Genomic DNA, 19,914 nt, shown 5'->3' on the forward strand with positions numbered 1-19,914 from the left:
AAATAAATATCACAGCTGGGTGATTATTCATGTATGAGTGTTTGTATGTTGTATGCATCTTGTACTTCAGTGTGATTGTTTAAAGAGATGTCTCCTGATTCTGAAAGAATTCTTGATTGGACATGAATGAGTCCATGCAGAGGAAGTGCAGTTCAGATGTGGTACTGTCAATTATTCAAGGCTAATGCTTTCATCTTTTGGTAATACTTAATCAGTAACAGAAAGTAAAGTCATTCTTAACAACCACTTATTGTTAAATCGTGTATGTGCACCATAAATTCATATTCAGTATTATCTATAAGCTCGTTTAAAGTAATACAGCATGACTAAAACACTAGTATTGCTCGATAGCTCCTATTTCTTTTATCAAAGGTGTAAGAAAATGATGACAACTGATACCATGTACTTCCAGTTGGCAAAGAAAGAGCAACCTTAAACAACTCAATAGTTCACAGAAAGGCACTGCTTCTGGACTTTGTTACCTGGGAACGGACTGTGGTGTTCTGTCTCTTACACCCAGATTCTTGGCTGAGTTCTGTACTCTTGCTCCCTGCAATAAAGAAAGATGTTATATTCCAGTAAATGTAAAATGTGCAGTCTAGACAAGCACAGCAACAGCATATAACATGATGGCAAACATAACAGCTATCATTCCTTTAAGTACAAAACAACTCAGGTGTAGAAATGTCTGTATAAAAATAAATGTCTATAAATATACAACTATCATCAACTATTACATATAATGACTAACATTATAACACTATATACTGAATGGCATACATATATGCACCTAAATAAAATAATAAAATCACTGTGTTGCAGCTAGAACTCTCCACAACCTCCCAAAAGTGTCAAACGTTTTATTAACAAATGTTTAAAATGTATTCGTTGAGAGCTTTCATCCCCTCAGAATGGGGACTTCATCAGAATACATCCCTAAAATTAAATCCAACATTTATAGCCCAATGTGTTGATGACATCACACCACACAAATGCATTTAAAGACACAATCACATTGTTTAAAAAATGCAACTTAAACACATAAACATCTATACCATATTTAATACACTTGAAATAAACTTTCCTAACTTCGTGGAAATTTTTAACATAGCCTTTTGTCCCTAGCTCTCTTAATTAACAGGGGTTTTACAGAAATAACTTCATTTAAACCAATACCCTCCCCTGCCTGCAGCTTGATCTGCCATTTGACTTCTTTTTCTTCCATTAAATATCTGTAGAACCCCCCCCAGGGTTAACTAATACTTTCTCTAAGATCCCAAAATGGAACCCCTGAAAATTCCCACACACTAAAGAATGCCTATACAGTTGTTGTTGTTGTGTCTTTCAGCTTTTCCCGATTAGGGGTCACCACAGCGAACTCCGGCCCGCTAATGTTTGGTAGTTGATTTTTACGTGCCGAGTTACCAGCCCTGACGCACAACCTTCATCTAAGGTATGCCCATTCATGCATGTCTCCATGCAGAAGACGCTCATGCTGAGAATCGAACCGGACAGCGTCTTACTGTGAGGCAACAACGCTACCATAGCACCACCACTGTGGGACAAAGGATGCCTATACAGTGCATTATTATTATTCTTAGTGGATATCTGATATGTGTGTTCATATATCCTGTTGTGTAATTGCCTTTCGGTTTTGCCTACATAATATGCTGGACACCCCTTACACAGTGCAAGGTAAATAACACCTGAAGTGTGACAGTTACCCTTAACAAATTCTACTGTCATCCTGTCCACACTTTAACAGCTGTTCCATATGGTGAATTCCTTAGAATCAAAAGACTAAGTACTGACAATAAATTAGCTTTTGAAGAAGCCTCTAAAGTGGCTGCTATGTTTATTGAGAGGGGCTATAATGAGTTTCATGTTATTAATAGTCTTAATGAAATATTTAATAAAAATAATAAAATAAAAAATTCTATAGATAAATATAGGCATATTAATCATAATAATGATCAATTGAATAAGGAGAAATTATTTTTTGCAACTAAATATACTAATTTTTCTCATATCACTAATGGTATAATAAGAAAGTATTGGGATTTTGTAAAAAAAGAAATTAGTTCCCTTAAGGATGTGGATTTGGTTATATCTTACAAAAGAGGTAAAAATATTCAAGATTTTTTAGTACACAGTGTATATAAGGAACCAAGAAAAATTATGTTAACTAACATTACTGAGGTAGGAACTTTTCCTTGTAATAATTGTTCTATTTGTAAATATATAACTACTGAGGTGAAGGAAATTAATGGAAAAAAAATTACCAACAGAGCTAAATACTCTTGTTCAAGTTTGGGAATAATTTATGTTATTTTTTGCTCTTGCAAAAAATATTATATTGGTGAAACTAAGAGAGCTTTGTCTGACCGAATAAAAGAACATGTCAGGGATGTTAGAAATAAGAAAATGAATAGTCCTATTGCAGAACATTTCAACAATGAACATCATGGGAAAATGGATTGTATGAAAGTGTCTGTATTGGAACATGTACCATTACAATTTAATAATGTTGGACTTCAAAAAAATGTATTGAGACAGAAAGAATCTGTTTTGATTATGAAGTATAATACTCTGTTTCCACATGGACTGAATAAGGAATGCAACTGGCAGAGTTTTATTTGATTATTGTGTCTTTAAATATTTTAAACTTTGTATAATTGATTAATTATTTAAGTATACCAATTAATAGATTTCTATATATATTGCTTTTTGTTAATTAACATGTTTTACTCTGTAAAGGCTGTGGCCGAGGCGTTAGAGAAGTTGGACTGTGCTTATTAAATTTTTAAGTAAGAAAGTAGAGCTGTTACTCACTGACTTTTTGGTCGTTGCTTCGTTATTTGCTTCTACAGTTGTTTGTATTAAATTCTACTTTTGATTTAAGGGTATTTTCTAAAATGACCATTCTACAATTGACTATGTTGCAACATTGTGAACAGAATCCACACTTTGTAGTACCATCATACTTATTAGCTTGTGTGTTCTTCACATGTTCAAAACTTTCTTTTATGTTTACCCCAGTTTTGTATACATAGGAGGGTCTGTCTCCTACAACCCTTCTCAAATCTGGGTTTCCCCTGAGAATGGCCTAGTTTTTTTCCCATAATATCCTTCACTTTCCTTACCTTTCCCCAGTAGGGTAAAATCATTTTCCTTTCAAAATATTTTTGTCTCTGAAGTGATTCTCTAACCATGTTAAAATTTCCTAACAAGCGTTTGAATCTTACCCCATTCCCTTCTAACATAATTCACATTTTGCTGAACCATGCCTGCTGGGGAAAGCAAGGAGACATGGTGGAATTGTCTGGAAGCCGAGGAGAGGTAAGATTTGGTGTCCTGTTTAATTTTAAACTCTACAAGTGGAGAAAAAAGTATGAATGAACACAGAAATGGTGCTGGGACACAGGAGAGTGGTGGAAATGGAATTTCCAGCGTTTCCACAATGCATGGAACTGGTGCAAGGCCAAAAACCACAGGTACTGTTTTACACAATGAGGGGAAAGGAGTTTTGGTTTTAATACTGCAGTTACACGATGATTTAATGTGGATGGGACTGATAAAGTGGATATAGATATTTTTTTAAAAAGCCTTTTGTTTTCAATGACCAACAAAATACGGGAAACAATACAAAGACTGTGAAATATGCAACAAAGACTGGGACTTTGAAAGAAAATATTTTCCTTTTAAATAAACAAATGTTTGGTATTAGGAATCTCCAGATGGAGAATGCTTACTTGAATGAATGTTTACAAAAGAAAATTGTGCCAAAAGGCTTAAGGGTTTACAAATTTCCTTTTGGGATAGAATATGATGAAAAACTGATTATTGGATTCTCTGAAATGTTCAATAAGCAGGGATTAGAGCTTGTGGAAAAGATTATTTTATGTAATGATTCTAAACTGTGTCGTTTGATTAGTGAAGTTGAAACTTTAAATAATGACATCAAAAATGACCTATTGTGTTCACAATATGAAAACCTGTATTTTAAACAGTTTAAAATGGTAGAAAACGTGTAATAGCATTTTTGATAAAAAAATATAAAAAGTTACAAAGGGGTTCAAAAGAGTATAAAGAGAACAGAGCATATATTTTGAAACAGAAAGAACACAAAATTGGTGAGGGGGAGGGGTTATACCCACACCCACCCTCAAAAAGAAGAGTATTTGTACAGAAAGTAAAGGAGAAGTTCCCTTTATACCCCTAGTTGTCATGACAACAGTTTTCAACACAAGAATTATAGAAATAATCAACATTTTTTTCAAGCACAGGAAAAGTGGGATGTGGGAGAGAAGAGATATGGAAAGCGCACCAAATCAGTGGTTCAACAAAACCAAGTGGAGAAGGGAATAACAACTAATAGTGACATTGAAATTTCAAGAAATGGACTGGTTAGTACATTAAGGGGTTATCACATTTATAAATATTCAGGAATAGTCTTAACTAAGGAGCATTTTGTGTTATTTATGAAGGGGTTGAAATATATGCCAGCTAGAGGTTTTGATTATACAGACACCATTTTGGAGTTAAAAATATACATGAGAAAACTGAATTTAGCTTTTCTGCTTAGGGACCAAGATGAACATATTAATCTCACTAGGAACAAAGAAATTAAAAATAAGAGTGTTTACAACCCACCAATGGACCACACCCTTAATGTTTTTGAGAAGGCTGTGACTGAGGAGTTACATGCCTTAAAATTAAAAGAAAAAGAAGAGTTTTTTATATAGAAATCTTAGTGGGGAAGAGATGAGATTACTTGCTCAGAAACAACAGGACAATAAGGATCATGCATCCAGATAAAGGGGGTGGGATGGTCATTTTTGATACGTTACATTATTCCCCAAAAAATCCTAGAGATGTTACATGACACTAGTGTATATACCCATGTTTCACTTAATGAAGTTAACATTAGTTACTGAAGAATAGATTATTACTTGGAAGAATACCTTTTGGATGAGCGTATTACGCCTGAAATTTACAGCTTTTGAAAGTCAAGAACCCTATGGTGGCTACCATTTCTGGGATTCCGAAAACTCACAAGGGGTTAAGTAATTTAACATTTCGGCCAATAGTAGCAGGACAGGGGTCAAAAACTTACCCTTTTGGTGTCACCATAGACTTTTGGTTAAAACAAGTTGTGAATAAAGTGGAGCATTTAGAAAAAGATTCATGGGATTTTTTTGGGTAGAATTAAGGAAGAGCTTTGGGAAAACAATTTGATTTTCTTGACCATTGATGTAGTGGACTTATTCACTTGTATCCCTAGAGAAGAAGGTTTAGACATGTTTGCTAACTGTTTAAACAAAATGTCAGGTTGACTTTATGGGGTAATTTTAGACTACAATTATATATATTTTGAAGGAGACTATATCAAACAAAGCAAGGGTGTTGCTATGGGAGCCTCATGTGCTCCCATATTTGAAAACTTGGTTTTCCTTGACTGGGAGTTAAATAAAGTCTTTAGATGTGAGTACTTTCAAAATGTTAAATTATACATAAGATTTTTGGATGACATTTTTATTCTGTGGAATAGTTCCTTAGATAGAATGGAGGAATTTGTTAAGTACCTGAATTCCACTACTAGTTTTTTAAAATTTACTCACACAAGTAACCCTATGTCAATTAGTTACCTTGAGACTCAGATTTTTAAAACTTCAAGTGGTTTTATATCTAAAATATATAGAAAACCCACATTCAGCAACTCTTACCTTGAATACACAAGTAGTCACCCTCCACATCAAAAGGCCAGTATTGTGAAAGGCCAGATGGTAAGGGTTGCTAGAATGACTTCTTCAGCTGGTGACCTTGAGCATGAATTACAAGAAGTTGCGGAAATGTTCTATGAAAGAGGATATCCACAGGGCACGGTTCAGGAAAATGTGAATTATGTTAAAAGGGAATGGGGTAAGAGATTCAAACGCTTGTTAGGAAATTTTAATATGGTTAGAGAGCCACTTCAGGGACAAAAACAATTTGAAAGGGCTATGATTTTACTCTACTGGGGAAAGACAGTGAAAGTGAAGGATATTATGGAAAAATCTGGGCCATTCTCAGGGGAAACCCAGATTTGAGAAGGGTTGTAGGACAGAGACCCTCCTATGTATACAAAACTGGAGTAAACATAAAAGAAAGTTTTGAACATGTGAAGAACACACAAGCTAATAAGTATGATGGTACTACAAAGTGTGGATTCTGTTCACAATGTTGCTACATAGTAGATTGTAAAATGATTATTTTAGAAAATACCCTTAAATCAAAAGTAGAATTTGTTAAGGGTAACTGTCACACTTCAGGTGTTATTTACCTCGCACTGTGTAAGAGGTGTCCAGCATATTATGTTGGCAAAATCGAAAGGCAATTACGCAACAGGATATATGAACACACATGTCAGATATCCACTAAAAATAATAATAATGCACTATATAAGCATTCTTTAATGTGTGGGAATTTTCAGGGGTTCCATTTTGGGATCTTAGAGAAAGTATTAGTTAACCCTAGAGGGGGGGACTACAGAAATTTAATCGAAGAAAAATAAGTCAAATGGCAGATCAAGTTGCAGGCAAGGGGGGTACTGGTTTAAATGAAGTTATTTCTGTAAAACCCCTGTTAATTAAGAGAGCTAGGGACAAAAGGTTATGTTAAAAATTTTCCTGAAGTTAGGAAAGTTTATTTCAAGTGTATTAAATATGGTATAGATGTTTATAAGTGTTTTTTAAGTTGTATTTTTAAACAATGTGATTGTGTCTTTAAATGCATTTGTGTGGTGTGATGTCATCAACACATTGGGCTATAAATGTTTGATTTAATAGAAGGCATGTATTCTGATGAAGTCCCCCATTCTGATGGGATGAAAGCACTCAATGAATACATTTTAAACATTTTTTAATAAAATGTTTTGACATCTTTGGAAGGTTGTAGAGAGTTTTGGCTGCACACAGTGATTTTATTACTTTATTTTCATTTTGGCTGTCACTGGGGTCGTTGTTTAAACAATATATGCACCTAAACCAACCATAATATATCATTATGATTCATATATTTGAGCAAGCACCCCAAACAAAATGCAGCCACACTTACAATAGACTCTGTCAAATTATAACTACAGTCTTAAGAATGTGTTATGTTTTCCTTGTATTGTTACCTGTTTGGAAATGCTTCTCCATACTTTCCAGTCTCAGTGACAGTGAAGCATTTGAGAATAGATGAAATAAATTTTAACTGGATGAATTATTAATTATTTAACCAAACATACAACTGGAAGACATGATGGAAATCACCTTTTACTGAGTTAGAGGACTCATATTTAAATATGAATGGATTACATTAAAATATATAGTGATTGAAACTAAAATATTCTTAATGACATTCAGGATATTTATTGAAAACATGCATGTTTATATGATATACAGGAAAGTTCCTACAGTATTCCACAAAAAATAAACTAAATGCATACTTATGTAGTATAAATAAAAAAATGCATCTATGTTTAATACAAGCACTGACTTGACATTTAATATTGATCGTTACCATTTCTTAAGATGATGCTTCACTAAGAGTTTTATACTTTAGGTGATGCCCCTAACTGTTAGGTATATGAGATATACCCAGTGACTTCACTTCTTTCTTGCATAAAAAATAAAAAGGGCAATACATCAAAGTAATCTGGAGACACTGCTGGGCACTTGATAGATGCCAATTTTTGGTTTGCCAATGTTGCAGATAAGGAATTTATTTAACACATTTTCTTTTAAAGAATAAAAAAGACAAACTTGCAGTACTGGAAAGTAAAATACAAATATGTTGACAGACAAAGAACTTACAAAAACTCAAGGAATTCAGTGATTTATGTCACTGAATTATAGCAAAGAATACAGGAATGAGAATATGGCAAACAGGCTAAATCACTGTTAATACATGGTATAATCTTTGGTATTTCAAATGATCAGCTAAAGGGCAGACATTTCAGGAAAACTGAATGAACATTGGAAAAAGCCACACACACACACACACACACACACACACACACACACACACATATATATATATATATAAGTTATCCAAGCTGACTGTCAAGTGTACAACTTAAAAGCGTAAAAGCAATAGTCGAATGTGTGTACATCTGGGAATATGTGTAAAAAAGTATGTGAAAACAAAATCTAGAATGCATAAAAACAGTAATAATTGAATAAAAATGAAGTTAGTTGAATGACAAATGTGATGGTCCCTGTCACAAATGAGCAGATACAGACTATACCCCACATAAATACTGTGACTTCTGCCATGTAAGTCAAGCTAGAAAATAAAATCTAGAGGATATGTGCAGGCAATAATCATTAAGCCAGAGTGAGTCTGAAATGAAGAAAATAAACAATTGAAACAACAACATAGTATTGCTTTAGATCCATATGAGCAGACACTAAACCTTAAATTTATTACTGCAGTTTATTTTCAGGACAGTTGAAGTGCATTCACTGAATTATGTTTAAGGTTAACACATGGGAAATGCATTCAGTGATGGACAGAGTGACTGTATACGTGACATTAAAGCTGTGAATGGAGGTCAAGTGAAATACTGGGAAGAAAAGCTATCAATTAATGGCAAGGCAATTATATTAAATGTAAACACTGGTGCAGAATGCAGTTCAGTGGCTGATTCTATATACAAAATATGCCCATGCCTAAATCCCAGGCACATGTTTACACTTATCAAGGGTATCAGAACTTGTCAGAGATTTGGGATACATGACTAGGTTTAAAAAGGCCCTTGTGGTCGTAAGCCTAGTAAACACTAGGGTTGCCACCTTTCATTGTGGCTAAAATCAGAGTAAGGCCACACCCCTCGCGTCACCCATAACCCCACCCATTGTTGCCCCTCCCATGTTCCACCCACTTTGTGATGTCAATATGGCATCAGTGTATGGGAACACCCTCTTTTTCCATTCCTGATGCATGCTTTCAGCCGATTTATTATGCTTTTCTGTAAAAAAAGTATAGTAAATCAGCCGATTTAACAAACTCCGATAGTCTGTTTCCTTTTTTGAAACAGAATACTGGATTCTGTACAGTGTTTTCCGGACTACCAGAGAATCAATTTGATTTCTGGACATTCTGGGAAAAAATGGATAGGTGGCAACCCTAAACACCTATGAACCTATAAGTAGTTAGTATTACTGATGATGTTCTAGTGTTGGGTGCTACAAAGCAGAAACATGGCAGACAAGTGATCTAGTGTTGCCAGACTGTAATCACAGAGTCTGAAACTCAGCAAAGCAAAATGGAAACAGGTGTAACCTCTCTGAAGTACATGGGACATTTAGTTACTGAGACTGGTCTACAACTACATCCTGAGAAACTTCACACAATTGTGAGTATGAAAAAAAATGATACATTATTTGTTATCCAGTTCTTGGAAATACATATATATATATATATATATATATATATATATATATATATATATATATCAGAGGTTTACCTTTGAAACTCTGAAAATCAGCTTTTCGAACAGCCAGTTGGGCGAACTGAAAAGCCGATTCCAGATTGTTGTCCGTCTCTGAAGTTCGAAACTTAGCAAATCGAATAGCAGATACGCTGAGTTTTGAACTCAGATGTCAAACATACAATGTAATGCAGGGGGGCAAGCCCCCCTGCACCCACAAACCCCACCTACTTTAATATTCTAACTCCGAGGTTGCACTACAGTGGGGAGGGAGTCCATTTCCCAATCCCCACTGTAGTGCACTACGCACCCAAAATGCTGAATCTGCAATGAGCGAATGTCAATGTGCATTCGCTCATTGCACATTCGATGTATTTTTATTCGGCTATCCGAAACTTGAAATCATACTTCTGCACAACTGTCTTTCGACAATGTACATTTCAAAGTTAAACCTATATATATATATATATATATATATATATATATCAAAGTTAATTTCAAATGTTTCAGATTTCAATATACCACTAAGAGAACTACTACAGCATTTTTATTAATTTACACTTTTTTTTTTTTGGTTGGGATTAGTTTCTTTAGGCAGGAACATTTTTTTCAAGGGACACCTTAGCTGATATCCATACTGACAAGGACAACTTTCTTTTTTGATAGGGGTGTTGTGTCAGTGATCCCACATGAAAATGGAGGGAAGAAACATGGAGGAGCTGGAAGGTGTAGAAGAAAGAGAGGTGATATGAGAGGTACAGCTGCAACTGGCTGCTAAGGGAGGAAAACAACTAAGAGCAAACTTACTATTTTGGCAGGGGATGGACTGGGTGATAAAAATCTTATACAAACCTGGTTAAGGAGAAGGAACCAAGTGAGTTGGGATGATTTCATTGTCAGCAGTAATGGAACATTGGTATCCCGTGGAGAAGCACGGTGTGTTATTTTCAGAGGAGGAAGGAGAATAGGAAATGGCTGAAGCACAATTACATGGAATGGACATGGGAGTGAATGATGGAAATGTGCAGTGGAGAAAAATTGCATCAGTTGTGGATAAGATGAGGATTATAGCAATGAAGGGTGAAAATAATTTTCAATATGTGGGATGGTAAGTTATAGGAAAAGAAAGAATTTGGGTATTAGGAAAGGTGGTGCAATAAAAAGAAATGAAAATTTATGATTATATCATTAAATGTAAATACTATACACAATGCCTGTAGAAGACTAACGGTATAAATCTAGTGTAAGATTGGAAAGAGTGATATGATTATATTACTTAATATAAGACTGGCACTAGAAAGAAAAAAATAAGTAAAGTGAATATTTTGAGGAACTACTATCATTTGGAGTCCAGGAAGTGCTGTTTTAATAGATTACAGGGTATGTCAAGTACTACTGGGACAGAAAAAAAGGTATTATTTAAAAGTCTAATTGAATATTTAATTATAAATAGAGATGTAATTATATTAGTGATCGGAATTGTAATTTAAGAAGATCAAATAAGCAAGAAAAAGGTTTGAGGGTGTGTATGGACATATGTAAATGTTTTGTTGGAAATAAATGAGAAGAGAAAGTTTACATATTAGAGAGGCAACCTAAAAACAGAGATTACATGTATTCAAGGATTTTATAAATGACTCAGCAAAAAAAGCTATAAAGATTTTTTTGTCACGAATGACTATGATTACAATTTGGATACAATCTTAAGACTTTGAAAGGAGGTAAAGGCTTAAAAAGATTAAGAGGACAGTGTTAAGATCTGACTGCCTTGTGAAACGAAACAGATTTTTTTTAATGAGCATCTGAGTACAAGAGGTTTCTGCAGTGATTGGAAATCATGGTGGGTTGCATATAAAGGAACATATAAAAATATTTAGAAATGGAAATCTGCTAGCATAATGAGAAGAAAGAAATCTATAAAAAATATGAGCTTAAAATAATATTTGTAAAATGGATTTTTTATAAGAAAAGTGATATTTATTCTTAATACTTTAAAATGAAGGATTTGATTAAAATACAGAACTATTCCTTAAGAGGGAAAAGAAGAAGAAATAAATCACTAGTTTGGAAAACAAGTCAAATACAGAAAAAAATATAATATAACTAAAAATTTAAAATGAAGAATTAAAGGTTATGAAAAACAAGATTATGGAGAAGATGCAGGTGTAATTTGAAAATGTAATTTAAAAAGTAAATAAAATGGATGGGAAATTGGAAAATATAAGACATTTTGGATAAGTTAAGAAAGGAATTAATTAAAATGGCAAGTATAGGAGAATTAAGTAGAATAATATTAAAAAGAGAAGACATGGCTCCTGGATTTGATGGAATTGGATAGAAGTTTTAAAAAGGTACGAGTGAGCAGAGAGAAAAGATTTTTTTGTAAGTTATTAATGAGTAGTTAAGAAGAGGGGAAAGAAATAAGTCTATCTGCAAAGGGCAATAACATTACTATAAAAAGATGAAAAAATAAGTAATTCAATGACAATTATGTTATGCAACATTGAATATAAAACTTAAATGATGGATTAGAGTAATGCTTTGAACAAGTTTTAGATGAAGTTTTATGACAAGGGATGTTTAGAGTTAAATAAGAATATTAAAGAGATGTTATATTAAAAGAGGTGACAAAAGATATAGATAGAAGAAATTAGGATACATTGTTGCATGTTTCATAGTTTCATAGTTTAGTACTAGGCTATCTGCCCTGGGGCATTTGTAAGCCTAGCCATAGTGATGTGGCTTTGGCCACCCCATGAAGTGGTACAAAAATGCACAGAATAGATTTAGAATACTGTGCCTCTGTCTAGTAGTGACACAGTGAAGGTCCCCTTATATAATAGAATTAGTTTACTGTGCCCCTGTCTAGTAGTGACACAGATGTGACCCCTGGGGTAAACTTACGATCTCCCATCCACTCATCAAGATTTCTCTTGAAGATAGTCAGTGAGGGGCTCTGCCTAACATGAACTGGGATCTTGTTCCAGAGCATGGAAGCCTCTGGGTTATGAATCTATCCCTCCAGCATGTCCTATTCATACTTGTGCCGAGGTTTAAGTCTTTAGCTCTCGTGGTTCTGATGGATTTGGATTTTTTGAGGTGGAGCATGTCCATCAGTTCCTGATTGGACATGGCCTTGTACGTTAGGCAGAGATCACCTCTGAGCAGGCGGTATGCTACTGAATAGAGCTGGAGTTTCTTTAGTCTGGCAGAATAAGACATATGTTGGAGACCCTTGATCCTCTTGGTGAGGTACTTTTGTGGTCTCTCCAGCTGTTGCAAATGTCGCGTGAGGTACATACCAAATGGGGCATTGTACTCAATCATGGGTCTGAGTATAGGGGTACAATGACATCCTTGGATCTGGATGTGAATCCCTTCATGATAAGGTGTGCAAGGTAGAATGTTTTTCTAACCACTTTGGCAACATGGGTGTCAAATGAGAGGTCGCTGTTGACTTGGGTCCCTAGGTCTCTGATTACTTTTTCCATACTCAGTGGGTTGCTGTCTATGTGATAATTTGTGGGTACTTTGTTTTTCCCAAAGGGGATGACTATACATTTTTTGGCATTTAGTTTAAGGCCATGACTCCGGCACCAGTTGTCCGTTTCTGTGAGGCCTTTTTGTAGGATGTATGTGTCCGCTGGTGTATCGACTATGGCACCTAGTTTGCACGAACTTTGTCAGCCACAACCCTCCCATGTTTGCTTTAACATCTGAGAAATAAATGCCGAACAAGAGGGGTCCCAGGACAGATCCCTGTGGGACACCACTTGTGACTGGCTTTGAGTCTGACATTGCTCCAGCGATTTTAACTTTATGGGTTCTGTCCTTTAGCCAGTTTGCAACCCATCTAGTGACATAAGGGTTTACGTTTAAGCTGTTGAGCTTATCTATGATGCCTGATTGGGGTATTGTGTCAAAGGCCTTAGCCAAGTCCAGGTAGGCTGTATGGACTGCTTTTCCCTCATCAATGGCTCTAGTGACTGTTTCGAAAAAGTCAACCAGGTTCAAAAGGCAGGATCTGCCCTTTACAAAGCCGAACTGGGTGGGGTCAAGTGTCTGTAGGTCCCCAATGTCTCTGTTTATGAGTTCCATAATGATTCTTTCCATAGCTTTGCAGACCAGGCTGGTTAAGCTTATGGGGCGGTAGTTCCCAGGGTCTGTAGAGATACCCCCTTTGTGGAGTGGGACCACTGTTGCTGTACGCCAGTGTTCAGGTACATATCCTGTAGTAAGGCTAAGATTAAATAGCATTTTTATGTGTGGGTTTAGCTCCTCGTGGAGTTCACGTAGCACGCAACCCGGGATACCGTCAGGTCCCACTGATGCTGTGTTTTTAGCTTTGTTGAGGAAAGCTTTGTTGTTTTTAGCTTTGTTTGTTTTTAGCTTTGTCCTCTCACTTGGACATCTGAGATGACAGGGAGATTACATTCAGCTGGGATAAGTATTTCTTCTTTTGGGGTGAGGGAGGGGAGAAATTTGCACTGAACCTGTCAACCAGAATGTTGGCAATATCTGTGGGTTCAGTGTATTTTTTGTTGTTGTGAACTAACTCTGAGCATATCTGAGGGTTTCCGCCCAGGTTTCTAACATAGCTGAAGAAGGCTTTGTGGTTATCTTTAGTGTCCTTAGCGATTTTTCTCTCAAAGTTGGCCTTGGATGTTTTTATGAGAGAACGTAGTTTTCTGCTAGTGTTGATCAGAGATGTCTTCCCTTTATGGGATTTTGCTCTGTCGTGCAGTAGCTTCCTTCTTTTGTTATACAATTTGTTAATGGCTGAGGTCCACCAGACAGGACGCTTGCCTTTGGTGGAGAGGGACTTGGATTTATTTGGGATTGCATGATCCATGCATTCTTGGAGATGTCCATAGAAAGCATTTGTGAAGTGATGTACAAAAAGCATTTTGCAGTGTAAATCATGAAAGCATGTGGAAACTGTTGAGGTTATATAAAATACTGGATAGAATCTTGGATTTTTATCACAATTACTTATCAAAAAGTATGTAGTACCATTAGTAAATGGGTGGATTGGTAAGGAAATAAAATGAAAACAGGAGTGAAGCAGAAATGTTCTCTCAGTACAGTAGTATTTAACTAAGTAATAAATGCTGTTTGTACATTACAGTGATAAAATGGAAGCATATATTATTATGGTAAAAATTCTAAGATTCCGTTTAGTGTGATTTGGAGTTTGTTAAATAAAGTTGTGGGTCTCTGGGCATCTGTCTAGCAGTGATATGATCCTAGATAAATATGGACATGCTACCACAGAGCCATTGGTTCTGAAGACATAGCAGGCACTAAACCAAGCGCGGAGTGAGTGCTTTCTGGGAATTTAAACCAGATTTCAGTGATTACACATATATGGATGCCTTCCAAATGCAAAAGTACCTCAGAGTCAGGTAGGCTGTTGTTTAGACTCTTAGAATTGATCCAGTTTTGATATTGATATGTTTGCTGTGTTGGAATATTCATTAACTGTTACGGGCAGAAAAAGCATTAGCAAGTCTACCAAAGCCTTTAAACAAGACCAACCCTTGCAGAAACAGGTAAGGCCCTCAACATCTAGGTCCATGCTGATACATACTAGTCCCCCTACGATGACACCAGGTGTGTAGCCAATTTTATGTAGCCAGTTGTTGAAATCAATTCTACTCAGTCTGGGTCTTGCCTGCATTTTATGCTCCAAGTCATTAACTACCCCAACACATGCACAGGTACCATGTTGTAGTTATTTTTGTCTGTTGTGTTGCAAAAGTCCTAAGGGCTCTTGAGACATCTGAGATTATGGCACCTGAAAGACACCTCACTATCATGCTGTCTTTATCCAGTCTAGTGAGTGGAGAATTTGTGTGTCTCAGTATGAACTCACTAATCATTACAACATTTTTGTTTGTCGAGTAGTCCCGAGTCCTGGATTTGAGGTCCTTTGTCTCATGTTGACTATCTCTTAAAGCTGAGATATAATGGGATGTCATGTTTGACTTTAATTTTTTGCTGAGAGTTAATCCTTTTGGGGTCTAGGAGAAATATGTAATTTCTTTACAGCATCATTGTATAACATTATATTATATTAATGGCTGCATAGTGTGCTGAGTGTTAATGTAATGCCCACAGTCTGTGTTTTTTTATGAGCGAGGTCTCTGCATCTATTAAATATTTGCACCTCTCACAAACAAAATTATTTGTGCACAGTAAAAGTTTCTTATTAGTGAGTATAAGGCAATAGCTGCACTGCTTTAGGATAGATAATGCAATGAGTCTGACAACAGAGGGGAGACAAATAGGCTGATCTTCCATTTTGTCACTGTAAAGTACAACTTGATTTGATTTACAAACCTGCAGAGCTTAAATAAATCAGAGATCTACAGTCTGTTGAGATAATTACTAGTTATGGGATGGGTAGTGTAGTTGTGTATTTATGTCTATTTTGGTAAATAAGAAACGTGGGTTTAAATATAACTGTAATATGCACAGTTATGGAACCTTCTGCAAGAGCAGCTGTGGACTATATTGTATAATGTAGTGCTGCTAGGGCTACTCTGACCTACTTGTGGGTGTTACGGGCTTGACTCTGCACATTATGCAGTCACACACAGATTGCTACATTTGCACATAGCAAGACCCTACTCATGGATACGATTTGGATGAGTTAGTTATATAAGGAAAAGTTCGAAATGAAAGTACCTGCCATTCACAGAATGTATGTTTCAAACCCACTGTGCTAAGGCGGGTGCTCTGCAGTATATAAAATAAATACAGAAAATGAGAGAAAAAATTAAAAACAGCTAAACCTCTAAGCAATGGTGTTTAATTTCCCCATAACTGAAGCAATTACCCTTCTCCCAGTAAGACAACCACTACAAGCTTTAGAAGACTCACACATCTGGCCAAAATTGGCTAAAAGGCATAAAAAATAAATGCAGTAACATTGATTAATTCACTTAACAGTACAGAAACCACTTGACATGCAGTACAAACTGTAAAATGACTTCAGATAAAACACAGCAAAAGTAAAGAAAAATGACGGAATCACTCAAAAGTGATTTATACAGCTAGGAACAGCACAGAACTACTTGAAGCGTAGTGCGAACTGTAAAATTACCTCAGATTCAGAGAAAACTTGTAGAACTGTACAAAATGACAGTCATTCAAAAGTGACTTACATAGCTAGGAGCTGCACATAACCACCTTAAATGCAAAGCAAACTATAAAAATACTTCAGTTAATACCTGTAATTTCAAATTCAGAGAAAACACACTAAAATCGAGAAAAAAAATGACATACACCACTCAGAAATTATTTAAATAGCTAGACAATTTTAAATGTAGTACAATAAATGAACTTTTTTATTTTTCTGGATATGCACTGAAGTTAAAACACTACTTTATGTTTTAGCTTGTGCACAGCAGCATGGGTCCCAGGAGTCTTAGAGCCAAGCTAACTATGTATTAAGCATCTTGTACATTTGCTCCTATTAAATATGTGGCTGTGTACACAGAAACATGTAACTTTTTTACTTTAATACTTAGAAGTTCTAGCAAGGGCTCAGAGACTGCTGTGTCATTTCATCCCTCCAAGTTTAAGTATCCATAAGATTTCACAGCTCATAATCTTCAAAAGCAGCTAGGTACCAGCATTGAAGCTAGTCACTTAATCTGAAGCACCTCCTTCTCCTGTGAACGTCACAAAACTTAACAACACATCCTGGATTTCACACACTGTATACCAATTTATTTTACATGCCTAGTTTTACAGCTATAAGAGGTCCTCTATTCGACAAAACTAATCATGAAGACATCAACAGCTACTATTTTCTAGCCTTCACTATTTTAACAGAGAAATAGATTAGTACTAAGCTGACTGCCTTTGTGAGCTATTTTAAGCCTAGCCAATTATCCCTTGTGAGACTCAAACCCTGCATCTTGTGTTTGTAAGGCAAACACCTTAACCATCAGGCCATCCTGTACATGGCGCTTCTTTTGTCTATCACTCTTTCCAGGCACCTTGATGATGTAATTCATGCCACTCAGCTTTTGGACAGAGCACTTTATTTTGTCACACAAATACTGCGATTATTTTCTGTCACTTTTCTGTTCTTCTATCTGTCGTCCACAACAGAAGCATCAGTCTTTTGTTGTTGTTGTACTGTGTCAAACTGATCCTCAGATATCCTTGCAAGTCCTGTAAGACAGGTCCTGATGTTTAACAACTATTATACAAACAATTTCTCTTGATAAGAATGATTTTCCGTATGGTCAGATTTACCCATATCTATGGTCATTTATCTATGTAAACCAACAGGAGCACTCATTTTAAGAACTACATACTTACTATACAAATAAATTGTCAGCTACACAAGTGGTTGATTCCAAAATAGCCAACACATTGGTTCTCTGTGTTGGGAACTTCATTAGATGATTCAGGAAAATGTTATCAATACTAAGCTTTATAGTAAAAAAAAAAAACATAACCAATTAAAGCTCTATAATAAATAAAACATGGACCCTGATTAAAGATTATTTCAAAAAATCAGCAAATATCTGTAAGTTGCCATGAGAAAGATCAAAGCAGAACAAAAAATTTGCATGTGAAGCAAAGGATAATCATTAATCCTTCTTTGACTGCATTAGATCATTAAAAATAACATTTATCAAATCTTTGAATTAATTCAAAATTATATTACCTGCTGTAATCCAATATTGCTAACATATCTGCAGCTAAATTTAGTGCCAATTTTATACCAGAAACACTGAAATTCCACAAATTAAAGAGTCCCTTCATTCTTCCAAGAGTATTTACTAAACTGCAGATAGTAGTAGACAAAATATGCAAATTTGTTTTGTTGGCAGATCCCTCCATACATCACAGCAAACTCCTAGCTGGGTCCCACTGGATGCCAGTGAATTATAGTGTTGCACTTCTGTTTATCTCACTTTTATTCAGTCCTGAAGCAGGTTCACTGCCCTCTGCAAATTAAACATAAAATTACCAAGTTAGGGCTAATCTCAAGGAGGCACTGACACTTATCAAACACTGCTTTGGTAGATCTTTGGGAGAGAGGGCCTCTTTCTAAATTTGGCTTTTCACCTCAAATCACTTGCCCTTCAGAGATAAGAGAACAACAGTCAGTAAAAACATTCAAGACCAAGAACAATGGATAATATTAAAGATATGCTGCCACTGAAATTACTAATTATATTTTCTTGTTTATTTTATTGTAAATATTATAATTGCTTCATCCCTTCTCTGTATTGTACATACTAGCTGATATTTTTGCCACTTTGCTCAGGTTGTAGCTGAAAAGAGTCTGATGACCAGTCTACTTGCCGAGTTATGAAGCTGAAATAAATAAATAAACAATCTCGTCCTAAGTGCAATTTCTAAAGCTAAAAGTACTACCTCTATAGGCCCTTAAAATATGCCTTGTCACTTAATTAACAATGCCAAACGTGCTCACTCTGTCCTGTAACTGTTCATCTGAGGCACAGTCACAGGGTATGTTCCTGAAGTATGGAAAAACATCTGCACGTATGTCCTCCATAAAAGGGGCCCACATAACATCCTAGAAATTATAGACCCATCAGCCCAACAAGCTTAATTTGCAAAGTAATGAACCATATTCTATCTGATTACAAAAGCTTCTGTACGTTATTACTCTGCACATGCAACAATATAGGTTTGTCAAAGACACATCACATCTACTTAATTCAGTAATTTCAAGGAAGTCACTGAAGTTGTAGACAGTGACCATGCACCTCATAGAGCACAACTGCATCTGGTCAAGGCCTTTAGCTCTTATTCTCCATGTTGGAATGGCAGAAAGGGTTAAGGACTTAAATGTAGGCCCTTGCATTATAAGAAGGATAGCAAACTGGTTGAAGATAGAGCCAACATAGTTAAAGTAGCAGATGCCACTTTAGAAAGCAAAATGGTAACTAGTGGCATTCCGTAGGGCTCAATACTGGGACTCCTTCTGTTTGCACATCTACTTCTTGGCTGTATAAATCACTAACCCAGGCATATTGTTAATTAAATTTGCTGATGACAGCAAGCTGGATGTTCCCCCTGACCTTTGACTATCGATATGTCAGGAAATCCTTCTATTCCTCTATCCTGATTAATAGCTAAAGGTATCTCATCCAGGTCAAAAGAAGTTACCATGCCTCTATACCAAGTACTGGTTAGACTATTATACAGAATGTAATGTCCCTTTAAGAATGTATCTATTCAAACATCCCGGATACCTAGACTCCAGAACTTCATAATTAAAAATGACACTACACTAAAGACCTTCAGCTAACAAGGTTTTAATGCTCTATCCCTATTCTTTACTTCTTACAGACTCCTGTGTGGTAATGTATGTCTAGCATTCCATGATGTTAAGGACTGAACTTCTCTTATTTTATTTATTTATTTATTTATTTATTTATTTATTTATTTATTGACATTTG

The 19,914-nt window shown here is 35.7% G+C and overlaps 1 protein-coding gene across 1 annotated transcript in view; it reads right to left on the bottom strand.

Moving 5' to 3' along the window:
* Window positions 1-478: 478 nt before the first annotated feature.
* Window positions 479-19,914, bottom strand: part of PREX2 (phosphatidylinositol-3,4,5-trisphosphate dependent Rac exchange factor 2) — a 1,787,099-nt gene continuing 1,767,663 nt past the window's right edge. The window contains exon 40 of the mRNA XM_044066265.1: window positions 479-550. Within this exon, the coding sequence (XP_043922200.1) occupies window positions 479-550 (72 nt within the window). The remainder of the gene's footprint in view (window positions 551-19,914) is intronic.

This window comes from Protopterus annectens, chromosome 3.part1 (assembly GCF_019279795.1).
Source record: "Protopterus annectens isolate FY-2018-M chromosome 3.part1, PAN1.0, whole genome shotgun sequence".
NCBI classification, from domain to species: Eukaryota; Metazoa; Chordata; order Ceratodontiformes; family Protopteridae; genus Protopterus; species Protopterus annectens.